We start from the raw sequence: 22,401 nt of genomic DNA on the forward strand, positions 1-22,401 counted from the left end.
CCACGGATACAACGATTTGAAGAAGTTTTTGGATTATACAATGGCAACCAAGGAAGATGGACTGTTTAATGATGATCCTTTCCACAGTGAGGATACAGTTGAATATGCTTTGAAAGTAAGGTTTTGTAATAAAAAACCCCTCAGCTTAATATTAGGCACAACTCGAGTTACATGTGCGTGTGGAATTTTTTTCTTCGTGGCCCGTTTTGAGGAGGTAATAGGGATTAAGATCTACGACAGAGCCGTTCAGAAAAACGTCACCTTAATGAAATATAGTTTCGCAATTCCGTCTTGTGCACGTCGTGTAATATGGACGAAGTATCCTAATATAAATTAGGAAGAAATGGTCGCAACAGTATCCTCACGTTGTGATCAAAAACTCAAATTTCGTGATTTCATGCTAGACTGAGGGCAGTGTCTTTCCTCTCCTAGACTACGCGGGCGCGAGAGTGTTACTATGAGAGTGACCTACGCCACGCTTGGCGGTAGCCTGGACACGAGATTTATCCTCCCTCTCCCCAATCCCTTCTCGGTTTTACCCAAACGTTGACTTCACCCGCGCGTTGGATGGACGACTACTCGCAGTCTAATTTCATGCACGTGCAACGCGATTATTTTTTCTCGTTTTAGCCAATGATGTTATTGTTTGCAACCAGGTTGCAATGGTTGAACCTCAACGTTCGACTGAAACATCCTTTTATTAACCCGATTTCAGATTGATTCGTCTTCTCCAAGGGAGCAGCTTAAAGCTGAAAGGACAAACGGTGAAGACTTATATAAAGAAAGAAATATCCTTAATGGTGACGCATGGAAAAGGAAGGCCAGTAGCGAAGACGTTTCTGTGCAACACCTGCAGGTTGAAAATGAGGATTTGAAAGAAGAGATAAGGGACAATCGGTACGTTTTTACTCACAGCAACCTTTATTGCTCCCAAAGGGCTGTTCCGTAATAATTTACAACATAGTATCTTGAAAACGTCTATTTAGAGTAACCTAATAATTGGTTTAAATATATAAATGAATCAGTTACAAACTGTATAAAAATGGTTCCTAGCTTTGGATTTAAAACTGTTTAAGCTTTCACATTGAGTGACAATTTCAGGGAGAGCATTCCAGCATTGAACCGCTCGATATAAAATTCACCGACTAGGAAGTGGCAACCAAATCCGGTGAAACGTATAAAAATAACCCCTTAAAGCATTGATGGGAATAAAACAGCAAATGCAAAAGGAGGTAGGGGTGAGAAAAATGGAAGACGATTATAGTGGATCATTGCAATTAGGGTTTTTGCTAAATGTTCATCCCAACAGTTTTTCAAAGCTTATCTCTGTTGTTTGTAACTTCAATTATGTGTGCTCGTCCCGAAGACTTTCATTTGTGTTGTTTATGTGGAGCAGGGCTGGCGCAGTGGTGAGAGCATTCGTTTCCCATCAATGTGGCTCGGGTTCAATTCCCAGAATCGGGTTCACAGCAGAGCTCCGCGCTCGCGGAAAACCATGGTTAAGAAAATATGGTAACCCAACGACATAAAAATTTTGGTTTTAGCTATGACGTCATCATGCAACCGTCCGTACGTACGTACGTCCGCTTCTCCATGTACACCAATGTAACCTGTATAACGTGACCATATCGCGGGCTTAAGTTTAAAGCTCATCGAGGAGGCCAGACTCGTAAAAATGGCCGCCTCAGTGAAGATCGGCAAACATAATTGCTTTTATGGACTGTTCGAAGTGATTTTTCACGAAAAAATCTCTGCTAAAAGATGGCAAAATATCAGAGAAACAATTTAATTCAAGCAATTTTAGAACGGTCGCTGGAAAATAACATCGAGGAATTACTTTCAACCAAGAGTGAATTAGATAAGATTGTTGATCTTGCCCCAGCACAGTCACAAATGAATCTGTTTTTAGATATACTTTGCGCGCGAAACAAACAAAGGGCCACCAATTTTAATCAATTAGAAGAAGCCATGTCACGCGTGACTGCTTCTGCCATATTTTTCAGGGACGTGGCGACTGATTTTCGCGGGAACGGGTATTCTAAAAGTAGACCCGTTTGTGACTATTCTGGGGAGCCCACCTACGCCATAACAATAATCTTATCTAATTCACTCTTGTTTTAACCCTAAAAATAATAAATTGAACTTATTTAATTCACTATTTATAGGGCTTTCATCAAACAGCTTATGACGAAGAAAAAGGGACATGCTCAGATCATTCACAAAATGTTCACGGAAAATCAATCTTTGAAGGTACATAATTCACCAATGATTATATTTAAGTTATAGAGACTGATGTAGGTTATCTACTGGCGAAAAAATGAGTTTTATGGGGAATTATAGTTCAGAAATTGTAACTTGAAAACTGCACGAGGAGTTGCAAAGTGCAGTGATAGCAAAAAGGGTTTCTTAAGGGTAGGGGCTTAGTTAACCGCGTACTTATTCTTTTTCTTTTGCCATCTGAGCTTTAGAAGGAACATCACTCAAAGTAAAAGTAACATGTAATTTCAAAGAATGCGTTCGTATCTCTTGTTTGTCACCGCTGCTTGTGTGTTGTTCCTTCTAAACCGTGTACTTTCCTTTGTGGCGTCCTGTTTCAAAGCTAACAAAGTAACTCTGCATCCAGGTAAGACTAATGAGTTATCTTATTACACTTCTTTAGAAAAAAATCGATTTTGATGTTCTCTCAATCAATATTGATTAACATTAATATTAATATCAATATTGATGGCCTCAATTTTCAAATGCATTGTCTCATCACCTGAAAGTGTAAATCATCACGTCACCCTCCTGTAATGATGAGCTTAGACTGAGTAAAATTCTTTATAACCCAAAATTAAAATTAATCAAATAATTTTTTTCAATTCTTATTTTACGTCTGAGCTAAAAAAATTCTTTTACAGACTCAACTGAACAAGGCATTGGAGGTACACCGAGACCATTTGCTTGATTCTGATGATAAAATATCCGGCGTGGAGCCTGGAATCGATGGGACGACAACTCAGGAACATCGACAGAAGTTTGACAAGGACAGGAAAATGACCAAATTAAAACAAGTGAGTAAAGACCGTGCACCCAGGTGCGCACCCAGGGCTACAAGTTGATCAGTTTACTGGCCCTTGTAAAATAAGGACCTTTATCTTTTTTACCATGGTGACTCGGGAATAATCAGAAAAAAACCCAGTCCTCCTTTGTTGTCCTCGCTTATTGTTTTCTCATAATGAGGAAATGTTGTCTGAGCAGTTGAGTCTAATATGAGTGTTGCCGTTTTTCAGTCCATGCGTGACACAGTTTCCTCTAAAACACATTGCCTTGACTTTCTCTCCGTCCTTTTCTTTTAGCCTTCTGACTTTTCTAGTGACGAAGAAGATTCGTTTTATCTTCACCATTTGGACGACGTTAACGACATGAGCTTGAGTAACGTAAGATTGATAATACCTCTTTATCCGTGTAATTTTGAACTCATTAGGCGAGAATACAGTGATGTGAAAGATGAGTACAGTCTAACGTAGGACAATCTATATTGTCTAAGTTGATGATAGGAACGCCGTCCCTATATTTCCGTACCTTGCATTGTTTAAATATTTATGCTAATTGAACTCGGAGAAACGATTCATTACGAAGTTCGCCGGACGAAGTTTATTTTTTGCTAAAAGTGTGTCATTAAACGGCATGAGAATACGTTCCCACGGTCTCTTTGTCGATGAGGACAACGACAATAAAGACCCTGGGAACGAGGTTGACGAGGAGCTTACGGTCCAAGCGCCAGTGGAATTTGTCAGTGGTTTTCTCTGTGTCGAGACGTAATGGTTGTGAAAATTGACTGACTGGATGGCGAACTGAGTTTCCATTCATTGCATGCAATAACAATTATTCGCTGGCTTGTGTATTACATAATTTACTCTACAGTGAGATTACTTTTATTTTGTTTTAGGATTAATTCAAGAAACAGAGAGAAATGCTCCTTTACCGCCTTAATTACAATAGCCGGGCAAAACTCCTCATTTCCTCGGTAGTGGTAAAATAAACTGAAATATCTGTGTTTCCTCTTCGTAAAAACCTTTGTGCTTTTGTGGCGCAGTTGTGCACCATGCAACAGTTAGAGCGCTCTTCGCTTTAAAATCACTTTTGTTAAATTTTATTGTGTTTTGTATACTTTATCATTCAGCACTTCCTTGACAAACCACTCCTAAATATTAGGAAAAATTAACCTCGAGCAATTTTAAAATTTCGTGGTATTTTGTTCCATATCTATTGAATGTAACTATTGAAGAATGATACGAAGAATTATACACACTGAAAGGAAGGCAAACGGCGGCACCCAGAGATTTGCAAGATACTTCAAAGACTGTTTGTCGGTTCCTTACTCCGTTCCAAGATTTTACTACGAGTATATAATCCGGTTTTCCCCTCTCTCCAAAAGCCAACATTCAATATTTCGTATATATCCCCTAGTAGCCTTAAGGGCTCTTGTACACAGCTAGATATTGAAGAGTCTTTAACCCTTTCACCCCTTTACTGATGCAGGAATGGCACAGTGGTGAGAGCACAGCTACTCCCGCGTTCATTTCCCAGACTTGGCGTCATATATGGGTTGAATTTTTTGTTTCTCTACTCTGCACCCAGAGGTTTTCTCTGGGTAATTCGGTCTCCCCTCTCCTCAAAAACCAACATTTTTGCTTGATTTGCGTTAATTGTTAATTTCAGTTTACAGTGTTCCCAATTAGCGCTCCAGCGCTAGAACGACTAGACACTTATATAAAGTTCCTCATTACTTTCTATGTCCGTTATGAGAATTTCCCTACTACCGTTAGGGTCTGGAACAGTATTATTAGTAAGGCCGCTGACCTCTTGCCAAGAATCATTATATAGATGGAGGGCAAGTACTTGGAAAATAATAAAACAATAAAATTAAAACCCAGGTGATAAATTTCTTTTTCTCCTCAACAGTCTGCTTGACAATGTATTGAGCCTCTGACGAGAAAAGTTCTATTTGAATCACTCTCGGGACTTCATTCAACGCATGTTTACACCCGGCGTGTCCCGCGGGTTCGGTTTACAAGTGTCGTTTTCAAAACAACCGATTCTCAGTCAGTCCTAAAAAAACATCAAATTTATTTCGTCTTTCTTACAAAGAAACCAAGCAAGCTTGGAATTCTTGATGCTTTTCAAAGATCGTATGATTTGTGTTTCCGTTTTAATAGTCTCAAACACAAACCTCGAAGAACTTTAACTAGATGCTGGTTAGCATCCCTCTAAGCCCTGTTGTTATGATTAATACATCATTTCAAAAAATAATAGTCTAGCAAAATGTTGACATTTAATGTGGTTATAATAAATACGTATACTTGAGTATGTACAGATGTGGCTACATAAAATATTCGAGTAGATAATCATACAAAAATACGCTAGTAAAATGGGGTAATAGCAACTTCAGCTTCAGTTTCAAGAAGGGTCTAAGGGGAAAATCGTTGCAATGGGAAGATATCTAGCTGAGTTCGACGATCGTAACTTACTCGGTCGAAGCAGCCCGAGTAAGTTACGAACCACGAGGGGCATAAAATGAACTGCAAAAACAAGGAGCCGTAATTTGGCCTGAGAAAGCGAGGATAGTAAGACGGCGTCTCTAGCTCTTTCTTATGAAGCAAAAAAAGTTCAGATGCGCAGTTCCGTAGAATACGACCCACTCAACGGGCCTATGAAAGTGCTCTAAATATCTAAGACGTAAAATAATTAGTTTCACTTCGCGCACTTCGCATTTGGACTCTTAAGAAGACGGGACCAAGCTTAACCTTGGTTATTACGCACTCGCTTGTCTCGCTTTTTGATAAACGAAAAAATAAAATTCCTCCTTCAAAAGCATTCAAGCGCAGTCCAAACAAAGAGACGCATACAAATTTGCACTCTAAAGCGATTTTTAACAACGTCTGTCATCATAAGGATAAATGGCCGTTTGTCGTCGACAGTTTTGTTGCCTAATTGATGCAAAAACAACAATAAAACTCTTTATGCCCGCGTAAGATTCGGTTTTCACTAAAATAACATTTTTTACAGCAAGTGCTACTTCGATTTTCTTAATCAGCGGCTTTCCGCCATCTTCAAATGCCTTCAATTTGTATTAACCTCTTAGAGAAAACTTGCTGTTTTTTTGTCCAATCAAACGCAACCTCGTTACTTATCTTCACACGCTTTCACCGTGCTTTAAACTGGCCACCCTTTCACAATCCGATTTTTAAATGACATTCATTGCTAATTTAAAAGATCTAGTCCATTTCAAAAACAGAAAACTTCTTTTTTTATAAAAGTAGCTTGAGTAGAGAACTGATTATTATGCTATCATTTAAAAGCTACTTAAAGAGTGTCTCTTGTGTCATTACATTCCTGGTGAGGAAATCCAACAGAGTTAATTTCTCAGACATATCTTCTCGTCTGATTGTATTTTATAAAGACGACTAAACTGTACCGTGAATAATAAACCCAAAGTAACTGATTTTTATCGACCTCGATTCCGTGGTGATTTGGTTAAGGTCAAGTTTCCTTGAAGGTCACATGTTACTGTAATTGCGATCACTTAACTGTCACATGTCCATACAGAATTCTCTTAGTTTGATTGATTGACAGTATCTTATCAACGAGCCGTGTGCTACTTTCAACTGGGTTTTGGTAAAATGTGTCACATGTCCTTAACAAAAAATGGTGACCCTTTCCATTTTATTCCTGTGTTTCTGTACAACACATCTACCATGCTGGTGCCTTTAGTCGGCAGAGTGGTCCTGTCTTTTAACTGGTACAAGGCCGTGTCTGTGTTCTCGTACCAGAATCGATCCCCGTCTCGAAGTACTCGATACTGAAGAGCGATAATGCGGGCGAAAGTTTCCCCTACACAGCCCCCCTCCACATGTGATTCGGCCAGTCCCCCAATCCATAGATCAATATCGTCTACGCTCGAGTACACTTTCTGTAACTCCTCATGGACGGTCTTATCAGGGGTTATGTCTGCAAACGAAGTACGCTTTGGCAAACCCACACCCTCTCGCACGGTGTTGTAATCTGGAAGGCCGTGATCTCTTCCTCTTTGAATATTAATAGCCACCAGATCAAGCCCCATCGTATTGGTTCCAAATAAAAAGTTGCGTACAGAATCAGAAAATTGCAGATCAACTTTCTGAGCCTTCTGTACCATCATTCCACGGATCAGCGGCTCGATGCCTCCCTCTCGCAGCACGCGTCCTGGGTTGAAGTAAGCATCGCGAAGCGATAAGTGGCCGCTTCCAATCATGGTCCAGTTCTCGTCCAATCGAGGCATTATGTTCCCAACTTGGCTGTGGCCGAATCTAAAAGCTGCAGTACCAAACTCGTTGAATATACCGACATGGATCGAGGAGTTATAACCTTTGTATTCTCCAAGGTTCTCGTACTCTTGAAGCCCAATGACCGTTGGAAGGAACTCGGTCCAGACAATTTTTTGCCATTTAGCACGAGTCAAGGTGCGAGCGTGGTTGAACAAAGTTTCGTCATCCATATTCTGGTACCTAGGCTGCTGGAGAAGATCGTCGCAGATCCGATTGTGTTCACGTGACCACAGCGTGTGAAAAGCGATGAGGCCAGGTTGCACGTTCACTCGGTTGTCACCTGACACGAGCATTTTGTCACGAGGTCCGTTGAGCAGGTTCAGGTTTGTGAGTTCCTTTTTGTTGAAGTCGATGATGTCGCTAGATTGATGTTTAAGCTTACCATTCTCCATTGTTCGCAAAGCCAGAGCTCGACCGTCATCAGAGCCGTACACAAGCGAAAGATCGATAAAAGCTGTGACCTTGTTCACCTAGAAAGAAAGATCATGATATTACTTGTTGGAATGGTCTAGCAATTTCTGTCGAAAATAATTACCGAGTTTGCAGAGTTCTGCATTTTCTAGTGTTAGGAAAGAGTAGCATTGAACTGCAAATGATAGACAACGTAATCTCGTGTGGAAAACAGCTGGTGAACGTGACCAGAAACTGGTGTACAGAGTGTTTTCACTCACGCGATCAGTAACCTTGTTTTTCCACCGAAAAAAAAGAAAACGTTTGCATGATAATAGAGCTCAATTCCCTGAGGATTACTTTGGGACACCAACATTACCGTTTTTTCGTTGTTTAGGAACACTAACATGGCCGTCGTGACCTCACATGAGAACACTCTTTATAGACTTTATTCCAAAATGGCCACCATTTAAATATTCTTTTAAATTTTGAGAACGACGCAAAAAGGGCTAATTTGTGTAGGTAATCATACAACTTCGAGTTTAATTTGGAAGTAATTTGCAAAAGTGGGTTTTTTCAAAAGTATTGCGGGCTCATGCAATTTGAGCTTTTTGAAAAACTCACTTACGCAGATCATTTCCAAAGTGAACGAGGAAAGTCCTATGATTACTTTTTAATATAATGTACATTACAAAATTACAGAGCAAATTCCGGTTCGGAATATTGACGCAAGCCACGACTTCAAGTTTAAGTTCAAGTTCACGTTTCACGCCACCAAAGCAAAAGATTCGATTGGTTCTTACCAAACACTATTGTTTATTAGCCAATGAAAACCGACAATTCTGTGAGTAAATTGCACTGGAATTAACTAATTTTGCACTGCATTAACTCTTTTTGCTCTGTGATTACAAAAAAATTGCACTGCTCTTAGGCAATCAGAATCGAGTAATTTTGTTATGTATATTATTAGCAAGTAAATTCAAAAGAATGTGTATAAGGCCTATCGAAGCGTTATTAGGGAGGGAAATTAATTTTATACCCGTAGTCTCGCTCCTCCAGGGGCTTTTAGGGACAACGTAAGAAAATCATAGAAATAAACAATCCAGGTCTCTCAAGACTTTAAAGTTAGTAATGGTGGACCATTAAGTAGGAAAATTCCAGTTAAAATAAGCAGGTATCTTTTTGAAATCAAGGATTAAAACTTGGGTCACTTATGTTTAGTTAGCATAGTTTTGAAATCTAAAGAAAAATGAAAATTGATTTTTTGGGCATAGCAGCACTTTAAGAAAATTACAAACACTCAATTTAAAAACCTCTAACGAACTCGACAAAATAACAATTTTTGCTCCCACCAAGTGTAAGTGTCGTAAATCGTAGTAAGCAATACCTGTTCTCTTGGTCTGCCATGTAATTTTCCACTGGTTTGCATGATCCCGGATCGTCTGAATCGCATAATCTCTTTTCCTGAACTATGCGGGTCAAACCACGGATCTCCTTCCGGAATGGGAATGCCCAAGTTATCAGTGGTCAGGAAATTTGCATACGGTGTAGCAAAGTCGGTATCGTGGGCTAACATCTGACCAAAATGCATGTGGAAGTCATTGAGGCCGGGCTCGCTGAAGACGTCAATCCGCTGATCACAAACGACGTTTGAAATAAGTCGTGGGCTCGATCTGTTTGAGCCCGCGGGCGCATCGAAGCCATCGTCGTAAGCTGAGGGGAGTAGGCGTAGTAGCGGCATAAATGGTTTTCCCCAGTCGGGGTGGTCGGGGTTGTTATTGACTGCATCCAAGCGAGGGAACTTTTCTGCTAACTGCTCTGGGGAAGGAGGTGGAGTGTCCACTTTGGTAACCTGAAAATCGACAATGAAGGTTCACAAAATCAGATTCATGTAGTGGGAATTGTAGGTCCTTATATTTTAATGCGATTATGTCCTACAATTTAAAGCATTTTCATGACACGCAAAATGCCCACAACATTGAATGGATATCGTAACAACTTAAACCCCCTAAGGACTTACAGGGACAATGTCACGATATTTTGAGTGTTTAACTGTAATATTGTTGCTGAGCGGTTATACTGTACGAACATCCGACGCTCCACGGTTATTTCAGACTCGTATCGTGAATAATAGTTATCTTCAACTTGATCCCACAGTTTAAAAGTTAAACTTGCACGCATTGCGGTCTTGTGTCGCTTTACCTTGACGTTGACTGTGGCGATGGCTGAATTCACACCGTCACTCACAGCATAATTGAAGCTATCTTCACCAGCAAAATCTGCATCAGGGTAATACGTCACGTGCTTGGGACCCACCACCAGTTGCCCATGCGCTGGTGCCCGGGCGACCTCTTTTACCAGTAGCCGAGTACACCTTGGTGACGACTCACTCGGAGACTTGGTCTCCTCCACAGCATTGCGATGTCCCCAGATGTCCCGAACGGTGACCGAGGAACGACGAGTAACGTTATGGATAATACGAGTATTGTTTGTAACTGGCCAGTAAACGCGGATTCGGAAGGTGTCTTCGGTTTCCGAACCTAACCCGAAATGTGCGACGTATTCGCCTTGACCGGAGAACCCTGATACACTTCGAATTTCGCGCATGACTTCTCTCTTCAGTTTCGGTGAATAGAGATACACCATTGCGCCGATGCTCTCCCTATCAACACTGGCCTCAAGGACAGTGACTCGAATGTAATCTTGTTTATTTCCTCCGATATTGCGATAGAAAACCGGCCGATTTGCATTATTGGAGATGAAAACATCCAAGTCGCCGTCTTCTTCGTAGTCGAAAACAAAAGCACCTCTTCCGTCAAAAACATCGGAGATGCCTTTTCGAAAACCGGTTTCCATAAACCGGGCAGACCCGTTATTGTCTTCAAAAAACATGTTGTCATAGAGAAGCGTCGGCGTATGGTGAAGAAAGTCCGTGTCAGTGACATCCGGGTCATCAAAACCATTGGTGTGAATCAGGTCCAGGTCCCCATCATTGTCGTAGTCGAAGAAAGCTGAGCCCCAGCCCCAGTTTCCGTAGCGAACCCCAACCTCATCCGTTCGATCGGAGAACTTGCGTCCACCTTCGTTTCTGCGAAAGTAAAACAGTTGACAAAGTAGATATTTAGTTTGTGGTGTTCTGTGATTAGTTTACAAGATGGGATCAAAAATCTGTCAGAGGTTTTTTGAGTAACTGAATAAGGATTGATTTTGTTACCCAAAATCCCTTGAGGGGCCTCATTAGATTGTTTGACTTTTTGCCAGTAAATTGGTTTAGAAAATGTCATACATGTCCAATACAAATGCGTGATGAGATTCAGGGTACTGTCACAAGTTGTCTCCTCAAGCCCGAGAACTTCATACATTACTTTTTGGTGACCCAAGTTTTAATCCTTGATTTAAAATAGACACCAGTTTATGTGAACTGTAATTTTCCAATTTAATAATCTTACTAATTTTAAAACCTTGAGGGAGCTAGATCGAAGAGAAAATGACGTCAAAGACTCATTAGTTAAAGAACGGCCTGCTCCCGTCTGACCTTGAAGCTCAGTCGGTAGAGCGGCGGAGATCTAACCCGAAGGTCGTGGGTTCAATTCCCACCCTGGTCAGAGTTTTTCTCTGTCCTTGTGTGGGCCCATTTCCATCAGTAGGGCTAACGCTCACATGGTTCATATGGGATTGAAATCTAGCACTTCACATTACACTCTATTCAGTTAACTCTGAATTAATATGCAGCACCGGAGTTTCTGGATTTCAGACTTTTAAACCTGTATTTTGCATATATAATAAGCTGGGTTTACACGCTGAATTTTTAAACTAGTGAGTAAATGACGTCACTTTCCCTAGTTCCAACCCTCTGAGGTCCAATCGGTCAGTTTTGAACGTGAGTAATTTACAATTAAAGTAAACAGCCTTTGAATAAAAAAACAAAGCTTAAAACTTTGCTAGTCAGCCGTTAAGCAAGCACACTTTCAAAATCTGAAGAAAAAAAGGAAGTGACTTTTTTATCATAGTCGCACTTTAAGGTAATGGTTAGAGGGTCATTTTGTGACGCCTACACCAAGTAAGGAGAATATCATCAAGCAGCAGAACATGCCGCAACGATGATTCACCACCAAGGATCCTTCAACCTGATAAATTAAACAGTCCCCTTTACTACACTCCATTTAAGATCCCTACAAACCTATAAAGCCTGTTTCCAGTGTGGCCAAAAATAAAGCCCCCGCCAAGATACACATCTCTAAATGGCTCCATCTGTTCTTTCGACATGTAAATACTGGTAACAAACCAGTCTTGACGTCCATCCATATCATAGTCGGCCACTGCAATGCCCATACCATTCTCGTCCGTGCCTAAATTCGCCTCCTTTGTTCCTCGGGTGAATGTTCCGTCGCCATTGTTCCAGTAAACATCACTTGTTCTAAAATCTCCGGTGGTGACAAGGTCTTGGTATCCTAAAGAAGTACTTAAATCGTTATCAAAACAGCCAACCCGTGTGTTAAGTTGGTCCCCGATCACCAGACTTACTGTGCAAGAGATCTTGCATACTTAAAAATTACTGGTTAGGTCATGCTTTAGTTAAAATGATCCCATCATTTTAGGCTCTGTAGGTTTGCTAGAGGGGGACAATTTTTTTGTGAGGTGAACATCCCCAGAAAGCAGCTAAGAAAACTATTGGCCTAAATCTATGTCATTATTACATATTTGGTAAAACGAACGACCCATTGGAATGGGGTTTTTGTGGGGGGGGGGGGGGGAGGGGCGGGTGAGGGCTTAAATCAAGTTATAGAACGTGGGAATTTCTCACCGTCATCGTCCAAATCTGTGAATAGGGCTCCCAGCTTAAAAGGTCCTGGAAGGATATCCTTTATCAACCCAGTGTTCATAACACCGTAATAGCGAACATCTACACCACCAAACCTGTCCGCGTCCACAGTGGGCTCTGCGGTTTTGGCCAATCCTGCTCGTTCTGTCACGTCTTCAAAGTGTCCCGGCTTGCCCTCCGCGCCGAGGTTTCTGAGCAACTTGACGTTTGAGTGCGAGGCGTTGTTGTAATCGAAACTGAGGTCGAGATGCGGTAACCACTCGGTTGTATAAATATCCAGCCAGCCGTCTTTGTTATAGTCCGCAACTGCTATGGTCATGGTGCTTGTTTTGTAGGGGGGTATTTTAGGCTGCAACGCGAGGCCCCTCTCCTCAGCCTCCTCTGTATAATGTCCCATACCGTCGTTTACATACAGAAAGAATCTGCTTTCAGCCATAGTACCTATGTACAGGTCCATATCCCCATCGTTGTCAATATCTAACCAAACTACTGCTGAGGAACGATGGAAAGCGGTTGAGCTCAGGTTAGCTTCGGCCGTGTAGTCTTGGTACGTCCCGTTGCCAAGGTTACGCCACAGTTGATCTGGGCCATCCATGCGCGCGTAGTAAAGGTCCATGAGCCCGTCACCGTCATAGTCAGCGGTTGCTGCAGCCCCCGAGCTGATCTCAACTATGCAAAACGATCCAGGAATCCAGATTTTCAGGTTTGGATCAAACTGGTCGAACAGGCAGTCTGGTGCTTTAGGTGGCTTCTGCTGGATGGCTGTCATGCCAAGAATTTCGGCTATTTCCTCAAACTTTACCTGCAGAACGAAAACAAAGAGCAACAACTTTTTGTCAGATATTAGAGCCGTTTATACGCGAACTGGGCCATTTATACGAGTGCGGCTTACATAAGACGTATAAATGATTCATGATTCATTGCTCGCGCTCGCCATTTTTCTCGGGAAAAAAGGAAGTCTGGGGTATAATAACGAAACAAGCTCATGCACAGGAGTCGTCCAGGGCTTGAGCAAGCTGCGGATGACTCTTGAGTACATTCATACAAATACTTTCAGGTCTAAAGCAAGCCGCGGCCAAGATAAGCACAGCCCAAAACCCCGAAGCCAGGATAAACCGCGGCTTGAGCTAGCTACGGATGGAGTAAGCCGTGAACTTCGATTCTGTATCATTAAATGGGGTGTTCGCGTCTTTGTAAGCCGCGGCCTGTTTTCTCTCGTATAAACGGCCCTAATGAATTATACTGAAGGCGTGGATGGGTAGAACATCTCTTGGTAAAGCGGACTTCGTAGGTGACGACGAGGAAGACAAGGAAGAGAATGATAGAGTTAATTAAACGATGATTGTGACAATAACAACAATGAGGAGAGTTGAATAAAATATGTTTCTTCTAAGAGTATGACGTTTCAATCCTCGGAAGTGACTGTTAATTCAGCTACAAGTTAATTTAAAACTAGTAAGTGAACATAGGATTTCAACGATAGATCCAACAGCCCACTTTCGATATATTAAATTTTAGTCCCAAACAAAACTTAAAAAGGTATCATCTCAAGACTCTGGGGAGTAAACTCATACAAATCTTTATATTTGTTCCCCAGAGCCTCGAGATGATGCCTTTTGTTTAGGACCGAATTTTAATATATCGAAAGTGGGCTATTGTTAAAATATGAAACATTAATAAACTGATAAAGATGACGTCAAAATGTGGTAAGAACAAAAAAGTGGCACACGAGGCGATAGACGAGTGTGTCACTGAAAAGGAGAAATGATTTTGAAATAAATGTCCTCCAAGACAGATTCTTGTACCTGTTTATCTTCAGAGTAATGCTTCTCTTCTTTTGTTATACACACCGCTGATCTGTCCTTACTGTAGTCATTCTGCAATACTGGAATGTGCAAGTGTCCATCTTCCGTAGTCATGCTGACTTCATCAGATTGTGCCATTATAGTATCGGACTTCGGTCGAACAAGGATTCTAGCTAGAAGCTCTCCATCGGAAGTCGTGGTGAGGTTTTCATAAAGGTACGAATACACGAAGACATCTTCGCCTGAGAAATCCATGTTAGGAATGTACGTTGCATGAGCATCGCACAGTTCGTTTTGTACATTGAGACTCCCGTCCGACGCAGTCGCAAATGCTCCATATTTAGGCTGATGGACAATGGCGACTTTTGGCGCGAGTTTGATAGAAGCCTTGTTGTACTTGAGAAAGTCGAACGTCACTGGCTCGTCTTCATCAGTTGTTATGGTGAACGAGTCTTCCAAACCTAGAAATGATATCCTTGCTTTTAAAGGTTGAACGATGGTTAAACTTGCACCAAGGGTCCATTACACAAGAGCAAGAATCTCGTATCAGGTTCGTCCCCATCAGAGTCAGAAAAGTGTCTATTTTTAACCAAAGTTTGCCGGAAAATAAACAAATCGACTTTGGGTTTGAATTTGGTACAAAATTGAGTTAGCCGATTTGGTCTATTCTTTATTTTCCCGCAAAACCTGGTTTTAAAATAGAGTGATTTCACTCACATAATCAGTAACTTTGTTTTTACACCGAAACAGGAGAAAATGGTTTCACGACAGAGCGAGTTTCAATCGAGTGTCGTAAAACCAAAACCAAAGTAATTGCTTTGGCCAATCAAAAGGTACGGAGACAATCCAGTAAACCAATCAAAGCTCGAAGTAATTACACGTAGCCGACACAAAGCGCGGGAAAATGTGCACGCGCGAGCCAAGATTGGTTTTGGTTTCACTTCTCATTGGTTGAAAAAGTGGCGCGAGAACTTTGAGCCAATCAGTGAGTAAAGTAATCATAAACCAAAGCAATTCGCTAATTACTTTCGACACTCAATTGAAAACCGCTCTAATAGAGCTCAATTCCCGGAGGATTAGTTGGGTACACCAACATGGCCGCCATTCCATTGTTTAGGAAAACCAACATGGCCCCCGTGACGTCATGTGAAAACACACTTTTGACACGCTTCTTACGCATATGGGGACTGGGTCAATTTGGGTAAATCTTACTCTTGGGTGATGGACTCTTGCTCGCAAAGGATCAACTTGAACTCGCAATAGACCATTTTCCAATTCTCACGGCTGGACTGGATCTAGCATGGAATGGAGGCTAATGCGTGCAAATCTTTTCAAACGCAAATTAATTTGCCCGCATTAGCCTCCATTTCATGCTAGATCCAGTCCAACCGTTAGAATACGAAACTGGCCTATTGGCCAATTCCTAACGGGCTTGATAGCTCAGTTGGTGGAGAAAGTGCAGGTCAATTGCATGGTAATGGATTTGCCTGAATTTTTTCGGGCTCCGTCCTTTGCAACTGATTAAATTGCTGGACTAACTGTGATGATCTTTCCAACTTTCACTTCGTGATCTCAAGTAAACAAATACATCACTTGGGAGCGTAAGCATGCGCGTTTTTGAGACGCGGACGTCAACCGGAAGAGAACATTTTGCTTACCAGGACAGTGGTGTCTCCCAGATTTTTATACTAATCATCTCTAATGGAAAAACCATACTTAGTAATGTAAATGTGTTTGTGTAAAGACAAGTTAAAAGGGAAAACAGCTCACTTCCTGTTGCTGTCCGCTTCTCAAAAAGGAGCGTGCTTGAAGCTCCCTTCTATCTTGAAGTAAGCTTTGCCAATGAAACGTTCGTTCAATCACAAAAATAACGAAAATAGCAAATCACGTCAACACAATAATACAAGTAACGAAAAATTAATACTACCAAAAAAAAAAGAAATCTTTAATATTACCACACAAGTGAATAGCGCTCTCCTCGCGCCCTGATTGGCTAACTCGGGGGAGATTATCCAAGTACTGTTCACCTACGAGTAGCCGGCGCGCGAGATTTGAAATTTCCGACCACATTTTATAAAACTACAGTGGTTTTTTGGTTCGCTTTTTATTCAACTTGGGTGGTATATACTAAAACAATTCGCGGCTCGGTAAAATTCCACCACTATTCACCTCCACTTCGGTGAATATTTGTCAAATTGAACGAAGGAGAAACTGGTGGACCCTACGATAATTCACCAGTGTCCAGAAATGCTTGGTAAAAAACGTTAATAATAAATGATGCGTGCTTTAACCAAAACCAAGGTCTTACTTTAGCCCATCACAACGAACGCTGTCACTTAAATGGGCCAATCAAAAGGCAGACCAAATACATGCCGCGGGTACTGAGTTCGTGCAACGCATAGGACAAGCACGTGACATTTTACTGGTTTTGTTTATTTGCTTCCCAATCTCATTGGCTGAGAATGTGGTGCGAGTTTTTTAAATCAATCACTGGGCGGCGCAACGCATGATCAAAGCATTTCCAAAGTTACATTCAATTATAAAGCGCTCTTCAAGGAAAAAGCAACACAAGAAAGAACTTCCCAGTTGCTTTGAAGGCTGGTTTAGTCTAACGGCTGACTAAAGGAGCTTTTGCTAATAACAATAGGGCAACCGTAATACGTCACAATTATTCAAGATGGCGGCGCCCGCGATATTTGAAAACAAAAATGGGCGATCCTTAAACTTATTTATTTCGGATACAAACACTTTCTTTGAAAATACTTTAGACAAACTTGACTGTAACGGTTATTTCCTATGATTTTAAGTTATTTTTTGTTGGAGGTTCCTTTTAAAGAGTTGGAAGTGAGGGCTTAAAAGGGCGGAAATTTCATACAGTGATCTTCAGGTTTATTCCAAACTAGACATCTTCAAATTAAGTTAACCCCTGAAAATGGAGAAAAGAAGCTTAAGGGCTTTTAAATTACACCGTTAACAAACAGAAACAATGCAATTGGGGAAAAGAAACAAAAACTAAAAACAATTTATTCAGTTTTATTTTGATTAATTTACCTATTCGCTCTGACAATGGGCTAACGTTCGAAACGTCAGCTTTCGAATTTCTTTGCGGTGGTTAATTTTCAATATGAACTCAGTTGATATTTCACTTCCCCACCGACGCAGCGCCAAAAGGTCTTGACAAACTAAACCCTTTCATTCATTTTGATTAGCTTTGCCCTTGTTGCAGTAGCTGCTAATCAGGCCAATTTATGTCGCCCAATAAATCACACCAGAACAACTAAACTGTGTGCCCTACTCTGAGCGTCCTAAGTGAGCAGCGTGTGGCTTCTTTTTCCATCGATCGTTCCACAGTGTTTTAAAGCAAGTCAGTGTTGTGAGACGTTAAAAAGTAAGAAACGTTTTCTCTGACTCATCTAAAATATCATCAACCAAATTGTTATGTTAAGCGCCAATTTACATCTGTTCTATTCGGCACCTTTCAAAAGCGAAAATCAGCTGTAACCGAGTAAAGGGTTTTTAATGTCTACATTAATAAAAACTTGAATGGATCCTTCTGAGTTGTTTCGAACGTTTTAAGTAGACATAAATTGTTTGTTTGAGAAGCATTGCAATCAGCCATCAACAATTTCAGCAACTAAAGCGGCAAACCATAAACAATTTTCCAAAACCAACTTGTAGGGATATGATTTCATCATGGACTACTTTTAGTTCCTCATTTCAGACTCATAATATTTTAGCAGAAGAAAACCTTATTTTGCCAAGTGATTTTTTAGGCTTAATAACGTTAAATGCTCGACCGAAAATATTTACTGACGTCAAAATCGCGGAAACTTTGCCTTCCATGCCTTAGCTTGTGTGTCTTTCCTAGTGTCACAATTAATTTCAAAGCGCAGTTTGGTGAAGCCTAATTTATCCGTTAGGTGTTCATGAATCAGAGAATGCTTTCCCATAGCCAAGCAATGACAGGAATGATTTTGTGTTTTCTAGAATCCTATGTTGAATTTTAGGATTTGATACTGAAAATAACGTTATACACAAAGTTTTTATTTGCCCTCCGAGAAGCCCCTCTGATTCCCCGAAAAACAACACTTCTTTTAATTCAAATTTTTTGATTTGTCCCCAGTGACAAGCAGTTTTTTAATGCTAAATAACTTTGCACTGAAATAAAGTTTATTTATTCTTTTTATTACTCATTTATTTGTTCTAGAAAGGTCAGTTCTCGACAAGGTCGGAGCGCTGCAGTTTTTCAACAGCTCTTCAGTAAAAATCCACTGGCTTGGTGGGTAAGCATTCCACCGTCTGGTTCAATGATGGAACACAATACAAAACCTTGACGCTATTTCCGGTCAAAAAATTGTCTAAGCTAATACTGAGCGAATATTCCACATCTGTCCCTGAATGTGCTACAGAAGTTACTCAGTGATAGCTATTTCAAAAGTTGCAATCGGTTCGATGTTCACCAAGGACGCAAATGTGCCATTACTTAACAAGAGAACTGACTTTGATTTTTCGACGACAATCAAAATATCGAAAAATAATAATCCGCAAATATTATCCTGCATTCTGCATACGAAAAGATACGACGGACATTTGGCATGATTTTGTTGTCATCATTTGCAGAGAAGCAGTGTTTCAGTATTAATGTATGATTTCGTTGCCCAACGCAAGCGGACTTTTTTTTATATCAGTCACGGGTGAAATGCATGTAGAAATTTTCCGAGATTGTATCTTACTCGAAAAATAATCCCTCGTCTTTTGCTCTTTGTTGAATTTTCTTTCCTTGGAATTGTCAAAACTCGCCGTCAGCCGAACTATAAACTTTCGCTTTAATTTAGCTAAGCCAGAAAATCTCCGTTTTCACCATTGACATTTATTTGCTGTTGAAGAAATTCGCATTCATCTCTCGAATTGTTTCTTCAATTTCCATCGTTTTCTTCTGTTGCATTTTGTCTTTTTCCGTCTTGAAGTTAATTTGGTTGTTGAAGTCTAATAATTGTCATTAGGTGTTGTAATATTTCTGTGACACTTGCGCTCTCAGCCAATCGTGTTTACAGTAACATCTTGACAACTTAGATTAATTTCGTTTAATATTTGGGGCCCTTCTGTTTAAAAGTTTAAATACTTAAAAGCTTAATCTTTTTAGCGTGGTCTGACGAAAAATGAGTTTGCACATACTTTTTCTATTAACATTCCAGTTGCTATATTGTTATGATAACTATAAACTACAGAATAAATTTGGAAATTTAAGCTGCAAAGTACACCTTGTTTCATCAACTCAAAACGAAGATATCCTTTGGAAAGTACTTAATTACACCTTCGACTCGATGTTCAAAATAACAGCAAAAATGAGCACTCGATTTTTTTTTATGCAAAGACCAGTTGCTCATTTCCCAATAATCACATGCGTTGTTAAAATGTAGACATTACGTCTCGAGATGCACTCGGAAAACTCTTGGAAGAAGAGCAGATATTTTACAACCATGCTCACGTATTTTTGGTCTGTTTACCTTCCTAGGTTTGCAATATGTTTAGAAAAAAAGGAAGAAAATGTTGGTACATGTTTCATATTTGTTCTTTCGAGATTTTAATATACTTTGATTTACAAGTGGCTTTTGTCGCAACTAATATGGCATTCTTTTAAATTTGATAATCCGGCGAAGTTCGAGAGAGCCTTTAAATGACACTTAACTTGAACACAAGATTGTCCTAACTAACTAATTTGTATTTGGAAAACAGGAAAACTCGCAACATTGAACTAACAACAAAAGAGCTTTCAATATAATTAAAATCATACCTAAAGTCACTTCGATACAATGACTGTAAGGAGTTTAGCAAAATTAACTTCTATTTAAAGACCAAAGACGCCTTTAATAACCTCTACGAAACTCAGTCAAATATTCATGGTAGTGATCCAATGAATAAGAAGATAAGCGTTGCCCATGTATTGTTCCTTTTCCTTAAACTGAGAAATAATACAGCATAATTTAATATTTTGGCTAGTAACGAAGTACCAATTGAAGAAAATTAAGAAAAAAGACCCTTTGTAATTGCTTAAGTTTTGTAACTTTACAAAAAGGAAAGTTATCTTCCTTGCTGTTTAAGCGAAATACGTCGGGTCACTTATGAATGCGGTTGCATTAACAAAATTCGTTTAAAAAACCGAGACGGGTTACTTACATCCCTTCCTGCCTGAAATTGCTTTCGGCGAAATCGCTAGGGCCGAAGGAATGGAGTGGTTTCTTTGTATTTAATAACCACCGCACATTACACTATATAAGAATGTCGCGGTTCAAATGAGGTAACCTTTCCGACGTTTTTTTCCGAAGTTCTCGAAATTACAAGAAACTCTTCAATGCACAAACGTTGATATTTTAGTGTAACTTCGATGGCACAAAGAAATCGCCAGGCTACTGGAAACTGTTACAAAAAACTCGATCATTTAATCAACTCAATTAACTAGATTTTTTTTTCGTTTAGAATATCGAGTTCAATATCGAGCGAAGAGCTTTACCTCGATCAAAGAACTAAACGACACAATATTTACTGGAATTTTAGGTTTATATATGTTTTCTTTTGTAAATGGCCCGTCCAATATCGCTAAAAAGAGTTGGAATTCCTTCAGCGATAAACGATAACTTTAACGTAACTACCAATTCACGTGGCATTTACTTTGTGGGTTTTAATGTACTTTCCTACTAATTACCCGAACGTTGAACTCACAAATGTCTGTTCAGTTTATTTAAATGTTGGCTAATTTTATTTTCCTGAAAAAAGGACCAACATTAAACACTCTATTTGCAAATGAAAGTAGATTTATTTACTCAAAACTGAAACCGGCGACTTATAAAGAACTCAAGTTTAAAAAGCGAAATTATTTCGCTTATCTTACATTCGTCGTTGCTAACTTTTAACACTGTTTTGGACGATGGCCGCCTTGCGAAGTTCTGAAACACTGGTGTTCTTACGCAACAAATCAATTCAGTATTAACTAATTAAACTGTATTTACGTTCAATTAAAATTGCCTCCTGTCTTGTAGCCCGGTTCAACCCTTCTTCGCAGCTAGGTTGTGGTGATTTAGTGGTTTGTAAATGCGAAAAACGCCTCATCGGCCAACGGGATTGTCTTTGCAAAAGTATGCATGGCTCTCCTGTGCTCTTTGAAGCAAATCTTTTTCCCTGGCAGCTTTAATTTACTGGTCTCTTACACTTAGAGGTCGTGAAACAGGATGCTTTTGTTGGAAAATAATTTAGAACTGAATAACCACAACATCCTCCGAACAATTTAATATCTCTTCAACATACTTCGGCAACGATGACTGGGAGTAAATCAGCAAAAAAAGAGTATGGAATGAGCTTGCCTTACCATGAATTGCTGCTCTGGCGAAGAAAATGACGAACACGAGAAGCCGCATTTTCAAGCTACGAGGCGTACCTGTGGTTCAAGACTGTTTTCCTCGAGACTGCTTTCACAGTGTTGGTCGATAAGTCTTAAGAGACCCAATGCCCACTGAAATCAGTTTATATGAATAAACGCGCTTTCGCTCTTATATCCGCTGGCTCAATGGCAATTACTCCGCCCCGTTTCCGCCTGACTTAACATAACATTGAAATTTATCCCTCAGCGGTCGTGTAAATTGTAAGATGCGAACCAAATCACTTGATGTCAAACTCTATTGTGGTTTTTCTTTGTTTGCACTGTCCTGTCTCATTTACAAACAATTTATTTTTTTTGTCAAGAAAAACCAATGAAGAACTTTCCGTAAGAACATTGCAAAACGCTCCTGTTTTTTAGCGCCTTGTTATATATTCCTGCATCCATAACCTACGTAGCTTAATTCTCAGCTCCCTGGGTTCTTCTGCCAGCTATGCCACCCATCCGCGCCAGGGACTTCAGAAGCGTTTCCTGGTCTTTGTGTAATTGAGCACAGCTTGAAAGTATGTCATGATTATTCTTAAGAGAGAGCGCAAATTTGGCGTTCACATTTATTTGGCACCTTCAGGTCGAAATCGAACCGAGCCACTGAACAACATCTAA

The 22,401-nt window shown here is 40.2% G+C and overlaps 2 protein-coding genes across 2 annotated transcripts; one reads left to right on the plus strand and one right to left on the minus strand.

Annotated features, from left to right (window-relative positions):
- Positions 1–17: 17 nt before the first annotated feature.
- Positions 18–5,829, plus strand: LOC138049017 (uncharacterized). The gene is made up of 6 exons (XM_068895130.1): positions 18–115; positions 716–897; positions 2,166–2,250; positions 2,901–3,053; positions 3,339–3,419; positions 3,932–5,829. Exons 1-6 carry the CDS (start codon positions 41–43, stop codon positions 3,935–3,937), a joined length of 582 nt encoding a protein of 193 aa, XP_068751231.1. The 5' UTR covers positions 18–40; the 3' UTR covers positions 3,938–5,829.
- On the minus strand, positions 5,093–21,887 carry LOC138049016 (uncharacterized). Its single transcript, XM_068895129.1, has 7 exons — positions 21,730–21,887; positions 14,367–14,827; positions 12,544–13,363; positions 11,920–12,190; positions 9,942–10,827; positions 9,127–9,591; positions 5,093–7,819 (listed from the first exon to the last, which is right to left on the minus strand). The coding sequence occupies exons 1-7, from the start codon at positions 21,776–21,778 to the stop codon at positions 6,671–6,673; spliced, it is 4,101 nt and encodes a 1,366-aa protein (XP_068751230.1). The 5' UTR covers positions 21,779–21,887; the 3' UTR covers positions 5,093–6,670.
- Between the last annotated feature and the right edge of the window lie 514 nt (positions 21,888–22,401).

The sequence above is a fragment of the Montipora capricornis genome, chromosome 5 (assembly GCF_036669925.1).
Source record: "Montipora capricornis isolate CH-2021 chromosome 5, ASM3666992v2, whole genome shotgun sequence".
Lineage (NCBI taxonomy): Eukaryota > Metazoa > Cnidaria > Anthozoa > Scleractinia > Acroporidae > Montipora > Montipora capricornis.